A 23,792-nucleotide genomic window follows, 5' to 3' on the forward strand; every position below is an offset into this window, starting at 1 on the left:
CATGGTTAGTAGACCATGCTAGTTTGGTGTTATCTCATAAACCCATGGCTGGCAAATTCAATGGAAAGATACCTCTTATTACAGGGAAACATCAGCAGACATTTTGTCTCTAACAAGTCACTCCCCATCCCATGATCTGTCAACCCCAGATGTTTGACGCAAAGACTTTGAAATACCTTGTATGTTGTACAGTATTTAAATTAAATGTAATGAAAAGGATAATTGCTGCTCACCATACAGTGGAGAAGCTGTGTTGCAGAAAGCCACAACAAAGAGAATGTCACACAATTAGCTTTTGAGCAACAAGGCCTTTGTCAAAATTAGACAACATACACACTCATGCAAATGGAACTCACACACACGTGACCACAGTCTCTGGCAGCTGCAGCCAGGCTTCCTAAATTTAAGAAGATAAGAAGCAGAACATTTCAAAAATGTACCAAATGGAGCAGTTAGGTGAACTTAACTCAATGACAACCAAGTGAAAACACTATGGTAATTCCAAATAAAATACTGCACTGCACTACATTATATAAAAAACAGTAAAAATACACAGTTATCTACAGCTGTTTGCAAACTTTTGTAGGTTCATTTACCCACTGTTTCTGAAAAGTCACTTAGCTTTTTCTGGTGTGCCACTTCAAGCATTTTCTTATGTGCATACTTTTTTGTAGTCACCAGGTGTAACAACTGAATATGTTTTGGTTCACTTTGCCTGTCCATCGACATAATCACATTTTTAATATTATCCAATACTCCAAGTGCACTGGGAACATCTTCTATGCTTTCTTCTTCTGCTTCTTCTTCTTGATCCTCATCTCTGAGCGTTTTACCACAGTCAGTTTGTGCCACGTCTATAAGGTCTTTGTCATGTATGAACTCTGAAACCAGTTCCTCATTGTCAGTGACTGCCAATGGTTCAAGTTGTCAAGATCAATATTCCACTGCAGAATATCATTTGTAAGCAAGATGCAATGCACATTGTCCATAAAATAATGTTCTTATTACATCTCAATCACATGATGAGCCTGCAGTTGTTTGAAAACTGGTTGATGGTAAAATAAATTATATTGAATTCAATAAGTGGTTGGTTGCATATAAAACCTAAATAAGTTGCCCATTTAAATCACAGATACAGTTTGTCATTCACAATCAATAAAATGAAGTCTTCAGCTTTATAGAGTTCAGGTACACTCTCATTTCATGATAATAATGAGCCATAAATGCTTATATGATACCCAGATCCTCCAGTTGGATTAATACCATTCTGTTTTTAGGCAAAAATCAAAGTTTTTATTTTTGCACCTTCTGTCTGTAACACACCAGCAAGTGGATGAGCTGGACAGTGATCAAGGATTAACAGAGCCTCCTCTCTGCTTAAAAGATCACAGGTATTTTCTCACTAATTGAACAAACTCTTCTCAAAACTACTTTAGGAAGGTGTCACATCATCCAAACTGTCTTTTAGTGAATGCAGGTGAGTTGTAATGACGACATGTTCACATACTTGAAACATCTTGAGATTGTACTGTTGTCTACACAGAGGTTTCAGCTGATAGCTACCTGATTTATTTATGACAAAGAGGAAGGTAATTCTGTCTTTATTCATTTTGAAACTAATCTTATTTTCAGATTTTGTTAGGGTGACAGTTCTGGTTGGAAGCAGTTGTTAATAAAATGCCATTTCATAACAATTACACACTCGATAATCATTTAAATTGTAATCTACAATGAATTTGTGTAGACTTTCAAAAAATTATGAATAAAATTCACTACCAGAAGACCCTCAGTGCTTATTTGATTACTTCCATGGTGATATTTCCAACTTGCAAACCATCTGCCAAAAGCAATAGAAGATTTTATGTCACGTAGATCAAAATGAAATTTTGTAGCTTGGGCTTTTAATAATTGGTGTGAAAAGTGGCACACCTTCATTTCATTTTATTACAAACCACCTTTAAAGACAGTCATCAGCTTCAATGCCTTTTCTTAGTTTTGTCATTTTCTGTCCTTTCTCAGATTGGTTTCAGCTTCGTTTCCAAATTTCTAACTTTATTCACTTTGTTTGTGCATCCCCTGCTATTTGCTTCAGGAACACCATACTCATGTGATATAATTGCTTTTGTTGGTAATGTATCCCAAGGTTTTCACCCACATGTGTAGTAATTAGAAAAAGAAGGAAGGAAGAGTAGGGTTTAACTTCCCTAGAGATCAAGGTCATTAGAGATAGAGCACAAGCTCAGATTGATTCAAGAATGGGGAAGGGAATCAGTTATTCCCTTTTGAAGCACCATCCTGGCATGTGCCAGAAGTGACTTAGGGAAATACAGACAACCTAAATCAGGATGGTCAGATACAGATTTGAACTGTCATCCTCCCAAATGTGAGTCCAGTGTGCTAACCATTGTGCTACCTTAATCAGTAGCCAATCAGTTGAGAAGGCCACTGTGTTGATGCAACTATTTATACATTTACTGACAATATTGTGAAAAGGATAGATTGCTACTGTTACCATATAGCAGAGACATTGAATCACAGATAGGCACAACAAAAAGACTGTTAGACAAGTAGGGCCTTCTTCCAAATTAGACAACACACACACACACACACACACACACACACACACACACACACACACACACACACACACGTGCAAACACAACCATGTCTGGCCTCAGCCACCAGAGACATTGGTCACATGTGTGTGTGTGTGTTTCTAATTTTGAAGAAGGCCTTTTGGCTAAAAGCTTGTCTAACAGTCTTTTCATTTTGCCTATCTGCAACTCAACATTTCTGCTATGTGGTGAGTAACAGTCTATCCTTTTCATAATATTGTCAGTATTCCATCCTAGACTTTCCATTATTCTATTTACACATAAATATGTCAGTCATAACATTATGTTACAGAAGATAAGCTTTATGAAATATGTAGTTTAGCATGTACCTGGTTTTGTTCTTATTTGAGAAAAATTTTGCAGAAAATTACCCTAGGTTATTCAGGTAATAAAAAGAGCGAAACCACATCATCTGCCTGGGGAGAAACTACAATAGATGGTCCCATGGGTTTTGATCATTGGCCCTCTAACCTGTTCCTGCTTTATGTTAAGATCTGCAGCTTTATTTGCATCAGGAAGTACAGTTAGCCCTGTTTCCAGAAAATACAGCCATTGTTGTGAAGCCATGCAAAGAAATATTAACAGAGGAAATAATAAATGATGTTTTTGGGGAAGTTACTAACTGATTTTGCACAAATGGGTTAGCCTTAAACTTAAAAAAAAATACAGTTCACTCAGTTTTGCTCTGTCAAAAATATACCACCTAGCACACTGACAAGAAATAATACACAGGATAGAAAGTCCCAAATTTTTAGGCTGCATGTTGATGAAAAAGTAAACTGGAAGAACCATATAGCAGACCTGCTAAAATGTTTATGTTTAGCTATTTTCACCACAAGAATAATGGGCTAATGTTCTGGATAATTCCTCACTTAGGAGAAAAGTATTCATTTCACAAAAGAAAGTAATTAGAATTGTTACGAACAGTCCTTCTGAGGTTTAAAGTAACACACTAAATGGTGTGTTGAAAGGAAAAGTGACCTGCATTACATTTTATAGAATCTAGCTTTGACAGAGAAAGGGGTGAAATATGCAGCTATAAAACTCTTTGGTAATCTGCCCATGTAAATTAAATGTCTGACAGACAGAAGAAATCTTGGCAAATTGAAGATTCAAGATGTTTTTTCCTCTACAGCTCCTTCCATACCATGACAGAATTCTTGAATAAAAATAGTCATTTATTGAGAATAAAACATGTAAATGATCGGCATCTTGCCACATCACAGAATTTTCTTTTCATTTCTGTGATATCATAGCAAGCACACAGGTATCTAGGATCTGAATGAATAATGCATTATGCCCATTACAGTTGTGCTCATTTACATTGTTGTCAAGCATTGTTACATAGTTACTTTGTTGACTGCATCATTACGTTAACCATAATACTGTCTTCAGCTTTGCGTCCTGTGACAGTCCGGACATATTGATAATAAGACAAGTCTAAGTTTAGTTTAGTTGTTCTCATCCCTTTTGATTGTTGTTTTCAGAGCTTGAAGGTTATAAGGGGTAAAGAATACTACAGAAATGGCACATGCAGGCTGTAATAAGATTTTTACCCCTCATTATATCTAAATCTGCTGTGTATCAGACTATGGTATATTGAAATTTTATTGTATGTTCTGTTCCCTGTTTGATCCTTCTGTTTTCTCTTTAACTTTAATGAAGATTATTTTTATTCTGCACTTTGTATTGGGAATAACTGTGTACTTACTTTTGAAATTAATAATCATTCTAATGACACTACTTCCATTTATTTGCCAAAAATGTAAACTTAAGTGTTAAATCACTTTTTACATCTCTGCCATGGCTCTAGAATGTTTTGGTTGCTAGATACATAACAAAATACATGTATAGGCAACATCTCTCTTTCTGTTTCCCTTTCTTCTCATAAATTATACAATACTCTCCTGAAGGTAAACCACAAACTGTTTCCTTAAATCTTCAACTTTTGTAGTCCTGTCTTCGTCAGTTGCTTGTAATATTACGGTATATTGATAATTTTTATTTATGAACCATCTGACAGCAACTGAATAAAACACAATTTTAGTGCCATATGTGTTTCGCCTTTTTTTCTGCAAGGCATCATCAGTGGCCTGGAATATGTACATATGTCAGCTATTTTATTTACATTTTTGTCACTGTGCCTATTGGTTATAAACAGTTCTGGTGGTTGGTATTTCCTATGAAGTAGTAATGTTTTGAACTGTACTTACAGGTTACATGGACAATTTCTTACATATTATGCTCTTGTTGCATTTTTTGTGTTGTTCTTCTTCTTATGAAGGCCAATTTGTGGTTTTTTCACACATTTCACAGCACTATGAACTGAACGCTTGTTTCAATGCATTCCAGGCCACTGATGATGCCTTGCAGAAAATAAAGTCAAAATGTGTATGGCACTAAAATTATTCAGTTGCTGTCAGACGGTCCATAAGTAAAAATTATCAATAAACCATTATGTTTCCTTAAATACTTATGTGCTTAGACATATTACTGAGTAGAGTTAAGAATACAAACTAACTTCTGTTATGTTCATCATAGCAGACAGCATTTTTTTTTAAATAGTGATTCTTATGGCTATAGAAAAGTACAATAGACATTAAAATATAAGTTTGGAAGGTAGGAGAAGAGATACTGGCAGAAGTAAAGCTGTGAGTACCGGGCGTGAGTCATGCTTCGGTAGCTCAGATGGTAGAGCACTTGCCCGCGAAAGGCAAAGGTCCCGAGTTCGAGTCTCGGTCAGGCACACAGTTTTAATCTGCCAGAAAGTTTCATATCAGTGAACACTCCACTGCAGAGTGAAAATCTCATTCTGGAAACATCCCCCAGGCTGTGGCTAAGCCATGTCTCTGCTACATCCTTTCTTTCAGGAGTGCTAGTTCTGCAAGGTTCGCAGGAGAGCTTCTGTAAAGTTTGGAAGGTAGGAGACAAGATACTGGCAGAAGTAAAGCTGTGAGTACTGGGCGTGAGTCGTGCTTCAGTAGCTCAGATGGTAGAGCACTTGCCCACAAAAGGCAAAGGTCCCGAGTTCGAGTCTCGGTCGGGCACACAGTTTTAATCTGCCAGGAAGTTTCATATCAACGCACACTCCGCTGCAGAGTGAAAATCTCATTCTGGAAACATCGCCCAGGCTGTGGCTAAGCCATGTTTCTGCTATATCCTTTCTTTCAGGAGTGCTAGTTCTGCAAGATCGCAGGAGAGCTTCTGTAAAGTTTGGAAGGTAGGAGACGAGATACTGGCAGAAGTAATGCTGTGAGTACCGGCCGTGAGTTGTGCTTCGGTAGCTCAGGTGGTAGAGCACTTGCCCGCGAAAGGCAAAGGTCCCGAGTTCGAGTCTCAGTCGGGCACACAGTTTTAATCTGCCAGGAAGTTTCATGAAAATATATGATTATTATTATATTGTTGAGAGAAAACATCTGGCCCCCAAATATTGAAATCAATTTCTAATTTCAGTTTTGCCTGTCCTGTTTCTTCTGTGTAAATACTACTACAGAAATCATGGAAGGTCTCGAACACAAATGGATGCTCAAACAAGTACAAGTCAATATGCTGATAATAGAGGAAATGAAGAGCACGGTGTCTCTTTGAACATGAAACAACTGATACCTCATCCTCATGAAAATGAAGTCACAGTTTCACTGGAACTACAAAGTAACTAAAATGGTATTTATGTTCTGTAACATGAATTTTGCATTATTTTTAAGATTTTAAATTTATCATAAATTCCATCTTTATGACTATGTATGTGCAAGTCACATGCAAATGGAATCTTGGCATAATTTTGGTGAAATTTCGTTTTGTTGTAATATCAGTACTAATATTAATTTTAGGTCTGAATGGAGAATAAGAACAGATAGTAGAAAAATGAAGTGCTTACTTAAAACAAGTAGATAGGTGCTGATTGTAACATGGAAGACAAAAGGCAACAAATCCCAATTTCGGAACTGGCAGAACATAATACTGTAATAACAGACAAGGCAGGAGAAAAGGGTAGATTTAAAAGAGAATACAGAACATTCAGTTTAATGTCCAATTGACCAGGTCATCAGAGATGGAGGATAATCTCAGATTGGGGAAGAGTGGGAACAGAAATTTGTCTTGTCCTTTTAAAAATAACAACCCAGGAGTTCATCTTGAGCACCTAATTCTGGATAAATAGATGGAAATTTGAACCACCTCCTCACTTCTTGAATAAAAAGAAAGGTAGAAAGCTCAGATGACGGAAGACTAAAAGTAACTCATTATCCCAGGTTTCACAGTTATGAGAGAGATTGTGCACATCCTCACGATTGGTAATTTAATTAACAGAAACATGAGATACAAGGTATAGAATCTTCATGGGTCATGCTAAAATCAGACAAAAATAGAGACTAACGCAACAAGATAAAGCTGTCAGACATGTGATTGGGCAGTAAATACTACACATGTGGCTGAGAATCCTACATAACTTTTGGGAACAAGCTTTTTGTACTCTGTTGGAAATTCCATGTGAACTTTTACTTTTGAGTGAATTTATTATTTCCTAATTTCAGTAGGAGAGATGGGTTGAATTTAAATTTTATCAGATTGTGTAGGTATTGCCTCTTCCATATACTGTCTTACATTTTCTAATGAATAACTGGATCCCATTTTCTGTACAACAGTTAAAAATGATTATTATTGTTGTTGTTGTTGTTGTTGTTGTTGTTGTTGTGGTCTTCAGTCCAAAGACTGGTTTGATGGAGCTGTCCATCCTGGACTATTCTGTGCAAACATCTTCATTTCTGAATAACTACTGTAATTTACATCCAATTGAATCTGCTTACAGCATTTAAGCCTTGACCTTTCTGTACAATATCTACCTCCCACACTTCCCTCCATTATCAAATTGCCAATTTGTTGACATCTTAGAATGTATCCTATCAACAGTTTCCTTCTTTTAGTGAGGTTATCCCATAAGTTCATTTTCTCCTCAGTTTAATTCAGTGACTCATCATTGGTTATTCCATCTACTCATCTAATCTTCAATATTCTACTGCAGTTGCAGATTTCAAAAGCTTCTATTCTTTTCTTATCTGAATGTGTCTTACCTTTATATGGGGCCATATTACAGACAAGTGCCATTGAAAATGGCTTCCCAACATTTCAATTTATATTCAATATTAACAAATTTCTCTTTTTTAGAAATTATGTTCTTGCTATTGCCAGTCTGCACTTTATATCCTTTCCATTTGGTCACCATCAATTATTTTGCTGCCCAGATATTGAAATAGTACTTGATTCTTTCAATTTGGCACCCGTTACTGATTTTCCAGCCAGCCGCTGTGGCCGAGTGGTTCTAGGTGCCTCAGTCTGAAACCACGCGACTGCCACAATCACAGGTTCGAATCCTGCCTTGGACATGGATGTGTGTGATGTCCTTAGGTTAGTTAGGTTTAAGTAGTTCTAAGTTCTAGGGGACTGATGACCTCAGATGTTAAGTCCCATAGTGCTCAGAGCCATTTGAACCATTTGCACTGATTTTCCTACTTGGATGGTACAGGAAAGCAGCATGCTGATAGATAGTGCTTTTATAGAACAAGATAAATTAATCAATTAAAATTTTTTCCTGTTAAGAATGGACTGTTGGATCATGATGCACAGTTAGTTACAGTATATGACATAGCTCCATACAGTGATGCAAAACAGTCCACCAAAATAGTGTGTTCAATTAACAATTTAACATTTCAGGGAAGTTTACAACAGTTAGACTGGAATGAGGTGTAGAGGGAACCTGACGCTAATTTAATATTTAACCTATTTCATGACACCTTTGTGAGCATATTTGATAGCATTTTCCCTAAGAAAACAGTGAAATATAATTTTAAGAAAACATTGAAAAAGCCATGGCTTGCTAAAGGAATTAAAGTATCTTGCAAGCAGAAAAGGGAAATTTATTTTATAACTGGGAAGAGTAATGATCCAGAAACAGTGAAACATTACGAAAACTGCTGCACTTATTAAGAAAAGTTATTAAAAAGCCCAGAAGTATGTGCATTATATCTGAGATTACCACACGTGATAGGAAAATTAAAACAATTTGGACTATTGTTAAAAGAAAAACAGGGCAACAGAGAACACAGGAAGACTATATCTATCAGACTCAATGAAAAGTTTGTTAACAAGAAGTCAGATGTAGAAAACATTTTAATAATCATTTTTAACGGTTGTACAGAAAATGGGATCCAGTTATTCATTAGAAAATGTAAGACAGTATATGGAAGAGGCAATACCTACACAATCTGATAAAATTTAAATTCAACCCATCTCTCCTACTGAAATTAGGAAATAATAAATTCACTCAAAAGTAAAAGTTCACATGGAATTTCCAACAGAGTACAAAAAGCTTGTTCCCAAAAGTTATGTAGGATTCTCAGCCACATGTGTAGTATTTACTGCCCAATCACATGTCTGACAGCTTTATCCAAAATTCTTTAAAAATTAATGTATTCAAGAGTAGCATCACATATTTGTATTAATGAAGTTCTAACAAAATGTCAGTTTGGTTTCCAGAAAGACTTTTCAGCAGAAAATGCTATATAAGCTTACACTTATCAAATATTAAATGCATTGAATAACTGAACATCACCCATTTGGATATTTTATGATCTCTCAAAGGCTTTTATTGTGTGAATCATGAAATTCTTCTAGATAAGCTTAAGTACTGTGGTATGAGTGGGACAGTGCACAAATGGTTTAATTCATATTTAACTGGAAGAATGCAGAAGTTTGAATTAACAGTACAGACAAATCAGCAGAGTCCTCTAACTGGGGAGATGCCAAGAATGGTATCCCACAGGGTTCAGTCTTGGTTCCATTGTTGTTCTTAATATACAGGGTGATTATATTAAAATTAGACTTTCAGACTGCTGTAGAAATAACACCACTGGTCAGGATGACATCAAACTATCAAACTGAAATGGAATATTATTGGAGACGGGGGAAAACATATGGCAGAAAAAAAATAAATGGTTACCAAATGTAGCAATAGATGGTGTTGTAAGCATCATAATTTAACAGTGGTCAACTCCATATGACAAATGAATCATACAACAATGCCTAAGGTGTATATTTGATGTTAAAAAACTGTACTACTCAGTGTGCATGGATTTATAGGTGTGATACTGTTAGTTACGTAAGCCCATCCACCACAGCAAGGTCGCATTACATCGAATGTTCTGAGGCCAAAAACCGCATAAAAAGAATCAATCAAAATCAAATTGGATTATTAATTTCCATGTGACTGGCACAAAACTTGTTCAACATGCTGTCCACCATTTTCTGCAACAATTTGAAATCAAGAGACATCATGTTCCACAACTGATTGAAGTATTTCTGAGGTCACGTTCAGAATGTGTTGTGCAATGCATGCCTTTAATGCAGCTAAGTTTGCAATCAAACCACTGAACAAAATATCTTTCAGATAGCCCCACAGCCAGAAGTCACACAGATCAAGATCAGGCCAGGCTGTAGGGAAATGGCAGCTGATAATTCTAGCATTTCCCAAACTTCGGCAGCTGCTTAACTGGATTTGCAATGTGCAGAGGTGCACCATCTTGCATAAAAATGTTCCCATCCACAATGTTGGAGAGCTGAATGACATGGTCATGCAAAAGATACTCATAGCGCTTACCAGTAACGGTACAGGTAACAGGTCCAGAAGCACCTGTCTCTTCAAAAAAATATAGCCCTATGATAAATGATGCCATAAACCCACACCACACAGTGACCCTTCCACGATGAAGTGGTACTGGTTGATTTGCATGTGGATTTTCCATTGTCCATATTCGACAATTATGTGTGTTGACATATCCTGTCAGATGGAAGTGAGCTTCGTCTGTCCACAAAATCTTCCACGGCCTATCATTGTCTCCTTCCATGCAAGCAAGAAATTCTTACGCAAAGGTCTCTCTTGCTGGCAGGTCAACAGGAAGAAACTCATGCACCTGAGTAATTTTGAATGGATAGCAAAGAAGGATGTTTCGTAGGATTTTATACACTGTGGTCACACGTATGTCAATGTTTGAGTAACTCTCTGTGCACTACACGTTTGCACAGCACCACCCATCTCCTGCATTGATGTGGCCACTGCTTCCACTGATGCCAAGTCAATTTGTTTCCTCCCTCTACTAAGTTTCACACCAAATGAACCTGTCTTTTCAAATTTCTGAATCATTTTCTCCAGACCTATGGGAGTCAGCAGACCAACACCTTTTTTCAAACCCTTCAGTGTTCAGAACTTCTGTAGAGTTATGTGTGCACAGTCAAAATTCTTGTAATACAGCTTTAAAGGCAGTGTATAATCCTGCATTGAGACAGTCACGTCGAATGTAGCAGATGCCAAAGGAGGAAAAACTGTGTACCTGGCATGTTTATACCAACTTCAGTGGGTCATGTGCATGACAGGTGTTTTCATTTACGTATTCTGACACATACAGCACCATCTATTGATCAATTTTCACACCTTTTTTTCTGATATATGTTTTCCCCTTCTCCATTAATATTCCATTGCAATTTGACATCATTCTGATCAGTGATATTATTTCTACAGTGTTTTGAAAGCTTAACTTTGATTATAATCATCCTGTATATTAATGACGTGCCACTCTATATTCATAAAGATGCAAAGCTAGTTCTTTTTTCTGATGATACAAATATAGTAATCGCATCCAACAAACAAGAATCAGCTGAGGAAACTGTAAATAACATCTTTCAGAAAATTATTAAGTGATTCTCTGCAAATGGACTCTCACTAAATTTTAAGAAAACACAGCATATTCAATTCTGTGCAGTAAATGACACATCACCATTGATAAATATCAACTATGAACAGAAGTCTGTTGCTATGGCAGAATATTCAAAATTTCTGATAAGAAATTGAATTGGAAGAAACTCATCAATGATCTGCTGAACCAGTTAGGTTCAACTAGTTATGCTAATAGGGTTATTGCAAATTTTGATGATAAACATACCAGTGATTAGTGTATTATGCCTGGACTCATTCACTGGTTTGATGTTATTGTTGTTGTGGTCTTCAGCCCTGAGACTGGTTTGATGCAGCTCTCCATGCTACTCTATCCTGTGCAAGCTTCTTCATCTCCCAGTACCTACTGCAGTCTACATCCTTCTGAATCTGCTTAGTGTATTCATCTCTTGGTCTCCCTCTATGATTTTTACCCTCCACACTGCCCTCCAGTACTAAATTGGTGATTCCTTAACACCTCAGAACATGTCCTACCAACCGATCCCTTCTTCTAGTCAAGTTGTGCCACAAACTCCTCTTCTCCCCAATTCTATTCAATACCTCCTCATTAGTTATGTGTTCTACCCATCTAATCTTCAGCATTCTTCTGTAACACCATATTTTGAAAGCTTCTATTCTCTTCTTGTCCAAACTGTTTATTGTCCATGTTTCACTTCCATACATGGCTACACTCCATACAAATACTTTCAGAAACGACTTCCTGACACTTAAATTGATACTTGACGTTAACAAATTACTCTTTTTCAGAAATGCTTTCCTTGCCATTGCCAGTTTACATTTTATATCTTCTCTACTTCGACCATCATCAGTTATTTTGCTCCCCAAATAGCAAAACTCCTTTACCCCTTTAAGTGTCTCATTTCCTAATCCAATTCCCTCAACAGCACCCGACTTAATTCGACTACATTCCATTATCCTCGTTTTGCTTTTGTTGATGTTCATCTTATTCCCTCCTTTCAAGACACTGTCCATTCTGTTCAACTGCTCTTCCAAGTCCTTTGCTGTCTCTGACAGAATTACAATGTCATCGGTGAACCTCAAAGTTTTTATTTCTTCTCCATGGATTTTAATACCTACTCCGAACTTTTCTTTTGTTTACTTTACTGCTTGCTCAATATACAGATTGAATAGCATCAGGGAGAGGCTACAACCCTGTCGCACTCCTTTCCCAACCATTGCTTCCCTTCCATGTCCCTTGACTCATAACTGCCATCTGCTTTCTGTACAAATTGTAAATAGCCTTTTGCTCCCTGTATTTTACCCCTGCCACCTTCAGAATTTGAAAGAGAGTATTCCAGTCAACATTGTCAAATGCTTTCTCTAAGTCTACAAATGCTAGAAATGTAGGTTTGCCTTTCCTTAATCTTTCTTCTAAGATAAGTCGTAGGGTCAGTATTGCCTCACGTATCCCAACATTTCTATGGAATCCAAACTGATCTTCCCCCAAGGTTGGCTTCTACCAGTTTTTCCTTTTGTCTGTAAAGAATTTGCATTAGTATTTTGCAGCTGTGACTTATTAAACTGATAGTTCGGTAATTTTCACTTCTGTCAACACCTGCTTTCTTTGGGATTGGAATTATTACATTCTTCTTGAAGTCTGAGGGAATTTCACCTGTCTCATACATCTTGCTCACCAGATGGTAGAGTTTTGTCAGGACTGGCTCTCCCAAGGTTGTCAGTAGTTCTAATGGAATGTTGTCTACTCCTGGGGCCTTGTTTCGACTTAGGTCTTTCAGTGCTCTGTCAAACTCCTCACGCAGTATCATATCTCCCATTTCATCTTCATCTACATCCTCTTCCATTTCCATAATATTGTCCTCAAGAACATCGCCCCTGTATAGACCCTCTATATACTCCTTCCACCTTTCTGCTTTCCCTTCTTTGCTTAGAACTGGGTTTCCACCTGAGCTCTTGATATTCATACACGTGGTTCTCTTCTCTCCAAATGTCTCTTTAATTTTCCTGTAAGTAGTATCTATCTTACCCCTCATGAGATAAGCCTCTACATCCTTACATTTGTCCTCTAGCCATCCCTGTTTAGCCATTTTGCACTTCCTGTCGATCTCATTTTTGAGACGTTTGTATTCCTTTTTGCCTGCTTCACTTACTGCATTTTTGTATTTTCTCCTTTCATCAATTAAATTCAGTATCTCTTCTGTTACCCAAGGATTTCTACTAGCCCTCATCTTTTTACCTATTTGATCCTCTGCTGCCTTCACTGTTTCATTCCTCAAAGCTACCCATTCTTCTTCTACTGTATTTCTTTCCCCCATTCCTGTCAATTGTTCCCTTATGCTATCCCTGAAACTCTGTACAACCTCTGGTTTAGTCAGTTTATCCAGGTCCCAATTTCCTTAAATTCCCCCCTTTTTGCAGGCAGTTTCTTCAGTTTTAATCTACAGTTCATAACCAATAGATTGTGGTCAGAGTCCACATCTGCCCCTGGAAATGTCTTACAATTTAAAATCTGGTTCCTAAATCTCTGTCTTGCCATTATATAATCTATCTGAAACCTTCTAGTATCTCCAGGGTTCTTCCATGTATACAACCTTCTTTCATGATTCTTGAACCAAGTGTTAGCTATGATTAAGTTATGCTCTGTGCAAAATTCTACCAGGCAACTTCCTCTTTCATTTCTTAGCCCCAATCCATATTCACCTACTACATTTCCTCCTCTTCCTTTTCCTACTGTCGAATTCCAGTCACCCATGACTGTTAAATTTTCATCTCCCTTCACTACCTGAATAATTTCTTTTATCTCATCATACATTTCATCAATTTCTTCATCATCTGCAGGGCTAGTTGGCATATAAACTTGTTCTACTGTAGTAGGCATGGGCTTCGTGTCTATCTTGGCCACAATAATCATTCACTATGCTGTTTGTAGTAGCTTACCCGCACTCCTATTTTTTTATTCATTATTAAACCTACTCCTGCAATACCCCTATTTGATTTTGTATTTATAACTGTGTATTCACCTGACCAAAAGTCTTGTTCCTCCTGCCACTGAACTTCACTAATTTCCACTATATCTAACTTTAACCTATCCATTTCCCTTTTTAAATTTTCTAACCTACCTGCCCAATTAAGGGATCTGACATTCCACACTCCAATCCATAGAATGCCAGTTTTCTTTCTCCTGATAACAACGTCCTCTTGAGTAGTCCCCGCTCGGAGATCCGAATGGGGGACTATTTTACCTCCAGAATATTTTACCCAATAGGATGCTATCATCATTTAATCATACAGTAAAGCTGCATGCCCTCAGGAAAAATTACAGCTGTAGTTTCCCCTTGCTTTCAGCTGTTCGAAGTACCACAACAGCAAGGCCATTTTGATTAGTGTTACAGGGCCAGATCAGTCAATCATCCAGACTGTTGCCCCTGCAACTACTGAAAAGGTTGCTGCCCCTCTTCAGGAACCACACATTTGTCTGGCATCTCAAAAGATACCCCTCCATTGTGGTTGCATCTGTGGTACCTCTATCTGTATCGTTGAGGCACACAAGCCTCCCCACCAACAGCAAGATCCATGGTTTATGGGAGGGAGGGAGGGGGAGCGGGGAGGGGGGGGGACTTCTTTGATATGGAATAATATTTTGGGGTAATTAATCATTAAGAGAAAAAGTGTTCATAGGACAAAAGTGTATAATTAGAATAATAGCAGGAGCCCATCCGAGATCACCTTGTAGGCATTGATTTAAGGAACTCAGGATATTCACAGTACCATCACACAGATATATTCACTTAGGAAATTTGTTATTAATAATCCGTCCCAATTCAAAAATAACACTGAAGTGCATAGCTATAACACTAGAAGAAGGGATGATCTTCACTATTCTGGGTTAAACCTGACTTTGGCACAGAAAGGGGTGAATTATGCTGCCACAAAAATCTTTGGTCATTTGCCAAATATCATCAAAAGTCTGACAGATAGCCAACCAACTTTAAAAAGCAAATTCAATGTTTCACATCATTACAAAATGTCATATTCATGATCCATGGAACAAGTTTAGTGTGTGTATATTTGTATGTAATACATATCAAGATTTTGCATCTATCACTAATTAAATTGATAGTTCAGTAAAATTTCACACTAGTGATCCACTGCCTTTTTTGGAATAGAAATTATTACATTTTTCTTGGAGCCTGAGGTTATTTCATCTATCTCATAGATCATTCATACCATATGAATAATTTTATCATGGCTGACCCTCCCAAGGATCTCCCTAATTCTGAGGGAATGTTGTCTACTTCAGGAGTCTGCTTCTGGCTTAGGTCATTTAATGCTCTGTCAACTTCTTCTCACAGTAGGGTATTTCTCATCTCATCTTCATTTACTTCCTCTTCTCTTTCCGTCATATTGTCTTCAAGTCCATTTCCCATGAATAGCTCTTCTATTTATTGCATCCACCTTCCAGCTTTCCCTTCTTTGCTTAGGACTGGTTTGCCATCTGAGACCTTAATATTCATACAGCTGTTTCTCTTTTCTCCAAAGGTCTCTTTAATTTTCCGATAAACAGCATCTATCGGTCTACTAGTCCTGCAAGCTTGTACAGCCTTCCATTTTTAGCCATTTTGCACTGTCAGTCTTATTTTTTAGATATATGCACTTTGCCTATATCATTTGCTGCATTTTTACATTTACGAGGTACTATCCAAAATTTTCAGGACTGGTGCTGCCATCTGTTTAAAACCTTACCTTTGCACTATTGATCACCATCACCCTCGAAGTAGTTCCCATCCACACGTACACACTAGTCCCAGCACTTCTGCCACTGGTCAAATGATTTCTGGAAGTCCTGTTCTTTGAGGGTGTTTATCACCGCCCACAGTGCTTCTTGAATCCTCTCTAGAGTGTCGAATCGATGGCCTTTCAATGTGAGTTTCAGTTTTGGGAATAGCACAAAGCTGCAAGGTGCCAAATCTGGTGAGCATGGTGGGTGGGGTATAACTGCCATGTTGTTTTTTGCCAAAAAGGTCCTAGTGAGCAAAGACATGTGACAGGGCACATTGTTGTAATGCAGCAGCCAGTTCCCTTGATGCCAAAGTTTGGGCCATCATTGCCACACATATTCATGGAGCCATCACAAAACATCACAGTACATGGAATTCACTGTTTGGTTGGGTGGGATGAATTGATTGTGGACGATTCCCTTGGCATCAAAGAAAATGATGATCATGCTCTTCACTTTGCTCTTCACCTGTCTCGCTTTTTTGGGTCTTGAAGAGCCCAGGCTCTTCCACTGGGATGACTGTTGCTTTGTCTCTGGTTATAACCATAAATCCAGCTCTCATTGCTGGTGATAACCCATGACAAGAAGGTTTGATCATCAGATGCAATCTGATGAAGGTCTGTGCACATTTCAACACAGTGTGCCTTCTGATCGGCATCAAGATCCTTGGCACAAATTTTGTGGTGACATGATGCATGCCCATTTCGTCAGTCAGCATTCATTGACATGTCCCGTAACCAATACCCACTTCACCCGCAAGGTCTTTAATGGTTCAACATCGATCCAAACAAACCAGTTGTTGAAGTTTGGCAACGATGTCTGGCATTGTGTGGCTAACGGGCCTTCCAGTGTGAGCATCACATTCGACATCTGTATGGCCAGCCCCGAATCGAGCATGCCACTCAAACACATGCATACGGCTCATGCTCTGTCCCACAACCACTTGTTGAATAATTGCAAGGGTCTCCATAGCACTTTTCCTGAGATTCCCACAGAATCTGATGCACACGCACTGTTCTGTTCACGGATCCATCGTAAAATCACAACACACCAAACACAGAGTATTACGGAAATCACTGTGGATACACAAAATGTCCTCCCAGCTGAATGCTACTCCGCACACTGACTCATCAGATATGCAACTCTCACCACCTAAAAGAGCAAAGATCTACTACTCCTACTTTCCTGATGGCAGCACCACTCCCAAAAATTTTTGATTCCACCTCGTATTCCTTTGGTCAGTTAAATTCATTACCCTGTGTGTTACCCAAGAATTTCTATTGGGTTTGCTCTTTTTGCATATTTGATCCTCTGTTGCCTTCACTTTTTCTTTTCTCAAAGCTATCCATTCATCTCCTGTTGTATTCCTCACTCTCCTTTCTGTCAATAATTACATAATGTTCCCATAGAAACTCTCAAACAACTTGTTCTTTTGGTTGATCCAGGTCCCATCTCCTTAATCTCTTACCTTTCAGCAGTTTCATCAGTTTTAATCTGTGGTCTGTAACCAATAAATTATGGTCAGTGTTCACATCCACCCTTTAAATGTTTTTGAGTTTAAAATCTGGTTTCAGAATCTCTCTCTTACCATAATGTAATCATCTAAATGCCCACCCCTCCCGCCGCCCCAACCCCCTCCTCCAATACCTCCAGGTCTTTCCCACATATACATATTTTTAGTGCTTCATTAACTAAGTGTTAACAATGATCAAATCAAGTTGCATGCAAAATTCTACCTGATCACTTGCCCTTTATCTCCTTTCATGCAGTTCATCTTTTTGTACTCTTTTTCCTTCTCTTCTACATTTACATCTTCATCTGTAGTCCGCAAGCCACCTAACAGTGTTTTCCAAGGGTACTTTGTGCACTACTCTCTGTAGCCACTCTTGCTGTTCCAGTGACAATTGGTTCAGGGGAAGAATAATAGTTGTAAACCCTCTGTGTGAGCTCAGAACTCTTCAATTTTACCTTCATGGTCTCTCTGTGAGATATACATAGGAAAAAGCAATACATTGGCTGACTTTTCTAGGAGTGTACACTCTTGGAACTTTAACAGTAAAGCATACTGAGTTGCAAACTGCTTGTCTTGCAGCATCTGCCACTGGAGTTCCTAATGTTTCCCACCTTTAAAGATACTGAATTTTACAAAAACCTAAAAAGTCTCTTCAAACCTTATTAATGCAATGATGTAGTTTGGACTGAGTTTCTCCAATGTATTAAACCACTGAAGAATAGAGAAGAAACATTATATTTCATATATGAATGGGATAATGATCATGAAATGTAGTTATAACAATGTAAGTAATCAATTTTTGACAATGTAATGTAACTGGACAGATAAAAAAAATCTACTCGCCAATCATTGGGTGAGAACACATATGTAAAAAAGATATTACTTATGCAAGCTTTCAGAGCCAGTAGCTACAGCTTCTGGCAGAAGAGGGATGAAGGGAAAGGAACTGGAGAGGTTTGGGAAAAGGGGTACAGCTTAGATAAGTCACTCGGAACCCTGGGTCAGGGGAGTCTTATCTGATGGGATGAGAAGGAAAGACTGAGTGTTGGGGACTGCACCGAATGAGATTTGAAAATCTGAGATCTTAAAGGTGGAAGATACAGTAATATGCAAGACAGAGACTACTGTTTAAACATTGTGCATGAGTTAATAAGCATGAAAAGCTAAATTCATTGTATGTAACAGAGGTGGGAGGAGAAAGGAGAAAAATAGACAGGTCAGAAAATGAAAGATGTAGAAATCTGAAATGGAGAGAAGAAAGGAGTAGTTACTGTGAAGAAATGCTGAGACAGAAAAAATTAATTAACACAAATTAAGGCCAGGCGGGTGATGATAACCAACGACATGTTGTACTGATAGTTCCCACCTGCGGTGTTCTGAGAAACTGGTATCTGTGGGAAGAATCCAGATGGTGCAAGTGATGAAACAGGCACTGAGGTCATGAATGTCATGTTGCAGAGCACAATTGGCAACAGGATATTGTGTGCTGCCAGTATACACCCTCTGTCTATGCCTATTCATCCTAACTGCTAACTTTGTGGTAGTCATGCCATTTCACAAGTGGTTCTCCATTTGACAAGGCCATTACTTCCTAAAATCATGTTCTGAAATGACATCCATTCTGACTGTGATTTTGCCCACCACACCTAGAATAGCTTTTTGTGACCCCCTCTATCTCTGCAGCATCCACGTCAGACCCTATGCTCCTCCTGCACCCATTCCCTACCCTATGGCTACTACCCCTGTGATAGTCCCCACTGCAAGACTTGCCCTATGCACCCTCCTACCACCACTTATACCAGCCCTGTAAATTGCAAAACATATACGATCAAAGTGAGAGCCACCTGTTAAAAAACACATCATATGTAAACACTGTTCGACCTTTTACATTAGCATGACTACCACAAAGTTATCAGTTAGGATGAATGGGCATAGGCAGAGGGTGTATAGCAGCAACACACTATATCCTATTGCAGAGCATGCTCTACAATATGCCAGCCATACCATCAGTGCCAGCTGTTGTTGCTGAGCGGGTCTAGGTGCTTCAGTCTGGAATCACGCCACCGCTATGATCGCAGGTTCGAATCCTGCCTCGGGTATGGATGTGTGAGATGCCCTTAGGTTAGTTAGGTTTAAGTAGTTCTAAGTTCTAGGGGACTGATGACCTCAGATGTTAAGTCCCATAGTGCTCAGAGCCATTTGAACCATACCATCAGTGCCTGTTTCACAACACATACACCACCTGGATTCTTCCCGCAGACACCAGTTTCTCAGAACTTCGCAATTGGGAACTAGCACTACAACATGTCATTGGTTCTCACCACCCACCTGGCCTTAATTTAAGTTAATTTATATTTTTTTCTGTCTCAGCATTTCTTCACAATAACTACTCCTTTCTCCAGTCCATTTTAGTTTTCTACATTTTTCATTTTATGATCTATTTTTTGCCATCACCCTCCCACCTCTCTTGCATACAGTGCATTTAGTTTTTCACTCTTATTAACTCATACATGACATTTTAGCAGTAATCTGTGTCTTGAATATTACTCTGTCTTCCACCTCACAGTATATTTATTAAATTTTGTGCATCTTTCTCTGTTTAGGAGGTTTAGTCTCACATTTTTGTTAGTGCAAATTCATTCAGTCTGTAGTGCAGTAGTTGTTCACTGAACAGCCGATACATAGTTCATTAACACATCAGCATCCGTTGGTGACATCAGGTGGGTAGGGAGTGTTATATATAGAACTGTTTGCTTTTATAGTTAACTTCTTGAGTTAGCCTTGCTAGGATGGCTTGGATGTGTGCATTCTATGTGATGAAGCTGGAGGAGACAGCCACAGTTCGTGAAAAGCTGAATGTACTTTGGCTACAGTCAGTCACCTACAGGCTGCTACCTCAGGGTGTAGCGGTAGCAGAGAATCTGGTGCATTGCATGGAATACTTCAGGTATTACTTGTTTTTCTCATGAGCTCTCCTCCCTAAGCACCTCCTAGAGCACCTGACGCAGTTGATCTGCCCTCACAGTAGGGTGAGGGTAGAGGGCCAATGTGGAGACTGGCTGCGTGGCCTCACACATTCATCCACAAGTGGCTGCCCCTTCATCAGGGTCGAAGCAGGCACACAGGAAAGTGGTTTACTAGTTATTGGGAGCTCCAATGTTAGGCATGTTATGGAGCCTGTTAGACAGACAGCATTCAGGGCTGGAAAGAAAGCCAATGTGCGCTCAGTATGTATGCCAGTGGGCCTCATCCAGGATGTAGAGTTGGCTTTTCCTGTGGCTGTTGAGCGTGCAGGGTGTAGTTATCTGCATGTTGTGGCTTACGTTGGCACCAATGATGCCTTTTGCATGTGTTCTGAGGTGATCCTCAGTTTGTACAGGTAGCTCACAGAGGTGGTGAAGATGGCTAGCCTCACATGCAAGGTGCAAGCAGAGCTCACAATCTGCAGCATCATTCCCAGAGTTAATTGAGGTGCTTTAGTTTGGAGCTGAGTGAAGGTTCTCAACCAAAGGCTTTGTCATCTGCAGATTTCTAGACCTGCCTTATTGTGTAGGGATTTTTAGAACTCCCGTTGATAGGTCACGGGTGCACTACACAAAGGAAGCAGCTACTCTGATAGTAGAATACTTGTGAAATGCACATGAGGGTTTTTAGGCTAGGCAGTGCTTTGAGGTGCTTTAATGAAAACTCATCAGCCAATATGCAGCAAGAGAAGTCAAATGGCATTCAGGATAAAGACACTTTACTGTCACAATTTTATCAGTAAACTGTCAAAGTTTTCATAATAAAGTTCCCAATTTTTTGCCCTCCAGAAAAGTTCTCATGCTCAAATTATTCTTGAGACAGAGAGCTGGCTGAAACCCAAAGAGCAAAATCTGAGATATTTGGCAAGTCATGGAATGTATATCAGAAGGACAGATTAGAGACCATAGGACTAGAGTGTTCATTACAGTTGACAAAGATATTGTCTCTATTGAGATTGAAGTTTATTGTTACACTGAAGTCATATGGTTGCTTATAACAGGTGTAGGTGAAACCAAATTAATTGTTGGATGTTTTTACCAGCCACCAAATTCTGCTGTGACATTTCTTGAGTCATTCAAAGAAAGTCTGTGGTCAATAGCGCATAAATACCCATATGATGCAATACCAGTTGGAGATTAATCTCCTGCATATAGTCTGGTATGTCTATGGATTCATTGCAGAAGTAACAGACAGACAGTCATGTGAAATACTTTTGAGCACATTTTCTAAAAATTGTCTTGAGCAGCTAGCTCAGCAGCCCACACACAATGGAAATATTCAAATAGCCTGGATCTTATTGAAAATGTCAGTATAAAAATGAGGATTAGTGATCATTATATAATTATAGCAACTATGATTATGAAAGTTAATAAATCAGTCAAGAAGACTAGGAGAGTGTTTCTGCTAGACAGAGCAGATAAGCAGTTATTAGTATCACATTTAAACAGTGAACTGGCCTCACTTAGTTCCAATAAGATGGAAGTAAAGGAATTATGGGCAAAGTTTAAGCAGATTGCAAATTGTGATCTGGAGAGTTACGTGCATAAAGGATGGAAAAAACCCACCATGTTTTAATAGCAAAATTTGGTGGTTGCTGAGAAAGCAGAGGCTGTTGAACTCTTGGTTCAAGAGGGATTGCACAAATGAAGACAAGTGAAGATTACTAAGGATTCTTGCAACTGTGAAAAGATCTATGTGTGAAGCATACAACAACTACGTCCATCACACCTTAGCAAAAGATCTGGCAGAGAACCCAAGACAATTCTGGTCTTAAGTAAAATTGATAAACGGTTCTAAGGCTTCCATTCAGTCCCTTATTGACCAGTCTAGTGTCACAATTGAAGCTAGCAAAACAAAAGCTGAAGTTTTAAATTTTACATTCAAGAAGTCCTTCACACAGAAGAATCATATAAACACACCATCATTTGACCAATGGACAGGACTCCCATATGGATGACATAGTAATTTGTGTACCTCAGGTAGAGAAACAACTTAAAGATTTGAAAGCAAATAAATCACCAGGTCAGGATGGAATTCATTTGATTTCACGAAGAGTACTGTACAGCATTGACCCCTTACCTATCTTGTATTTATCATGAATCTCTCACCCAGCACAAAGTACCAAGTGACACAAAAAAAATCGCAGGTGACTCTAGTATATAAGAAGGGTATAATAATGGATCCGCAGAATTACAGACCAATATCCCTAACTTCCATTTGCTGTAGAATCCTTGAACATATTCTCAGTTTGAATATAATAAACTTTCTTGAGACCAAAAAGCTTATGTCCAGGAATCAGCATGGTTTTAGAAAGCATATCTCGTGAAAAACTCAGCTTGCCCTTTCCTCACATGATATACTGAGAACTGTGGATGAAGTGCAACAGGCTGATTCCATATTTCTAGATTTCCAGAAAGCATTTGACACAGTGTCCCATTGCATGATGTAATAAAGATATAAGCATATAGAATTAGTTCATGTATATGTGAGTGGCTCAAAAACTTCTGAAATAATAGAACCCAGTATGTTGTCCTCAACAGTGAGTGATCACCAGACAAGGATATAGTCAGGAGTGACCCAGGGAGTGTGATAGGATCGCTGTTGTTCTCTATATACATAAATGATTTGGCAGATAGGGTAGTGTAATGTTACACTCTCACACATCACCAGTAGATTTTCAGTCTCTTTATAATAACTAACTTCTTTTATAAGTTTCAAGAGGAGTAAGATGTATAAATGATGTTTTCACTTTTCTTCATTTTCTCATTAATGGCTGCAGTTTGTCATGTATAGGAGTAGATTCTTGAGGCTGAAAGTTTTTAACTTTATAGGCTCCAGATGACTTGATAACAGTTAAGTAAGTCTGCCACATTATTTATGTTTCTATGACTCTTTTATTTTATCCCATTCTTCTATGTCACACTGCCTTTACAATCTCCACTTTAAAACAGAAATTTACATTGTTACTGCTAAACATAAAAACACGTTCAATTCCATCAGAGCCATGCCCAGCACTATTACATTCCGCGGTACTAACTACAGGGTGTTTCAAAAATAACCGGTATTTGAAACGGCAATAAAAACTAAACGAGCAGCGATAGAAATACACCGTTTGTTGCAATA

General features: G+C 38.5%; 1 protein-coding gene across 1 annotated transcript in view; it reads left to right on the plus strand.

The window, feature by feature from the left end:
• LOC126092792 (neural-cadherin-like) overlaps positions 1-23,792 on the plus strand; it is a 329,734-nt gene that overhangs the window by 292,227 nt on the left and 13,715 nt on the right. The window contains exon 24 of the mRNA XM_049908520.1: positions 6,069-6,278. Within this exon, the coding sequence (XP_049764477.1) occupies positions 6,069-6,274 (206 nt within the window). The 3' untranslated portion in view covers positions 6,275-6,278. The remainder of the gene's footprint in view (positions 1-6,068; positions 6,279-23,792) is intronic.

Source organism: Schistocerca cancellata, chromosome 7 (assembly GCF_023864275.1).
Source record: "Schistocerca cancellata isolate TAMUIC-IGC-003103 chromosome 7, iqSchCanc2.1, whole genome shotgun sequence".
NCBI classification, from domain to species: domain Eukaryota; kingdom Metazoa; phylum Arthropoda; class Insecta; order Orthoptera; family Acrididae; genus Schistocerca; species Schistocerca cancellata.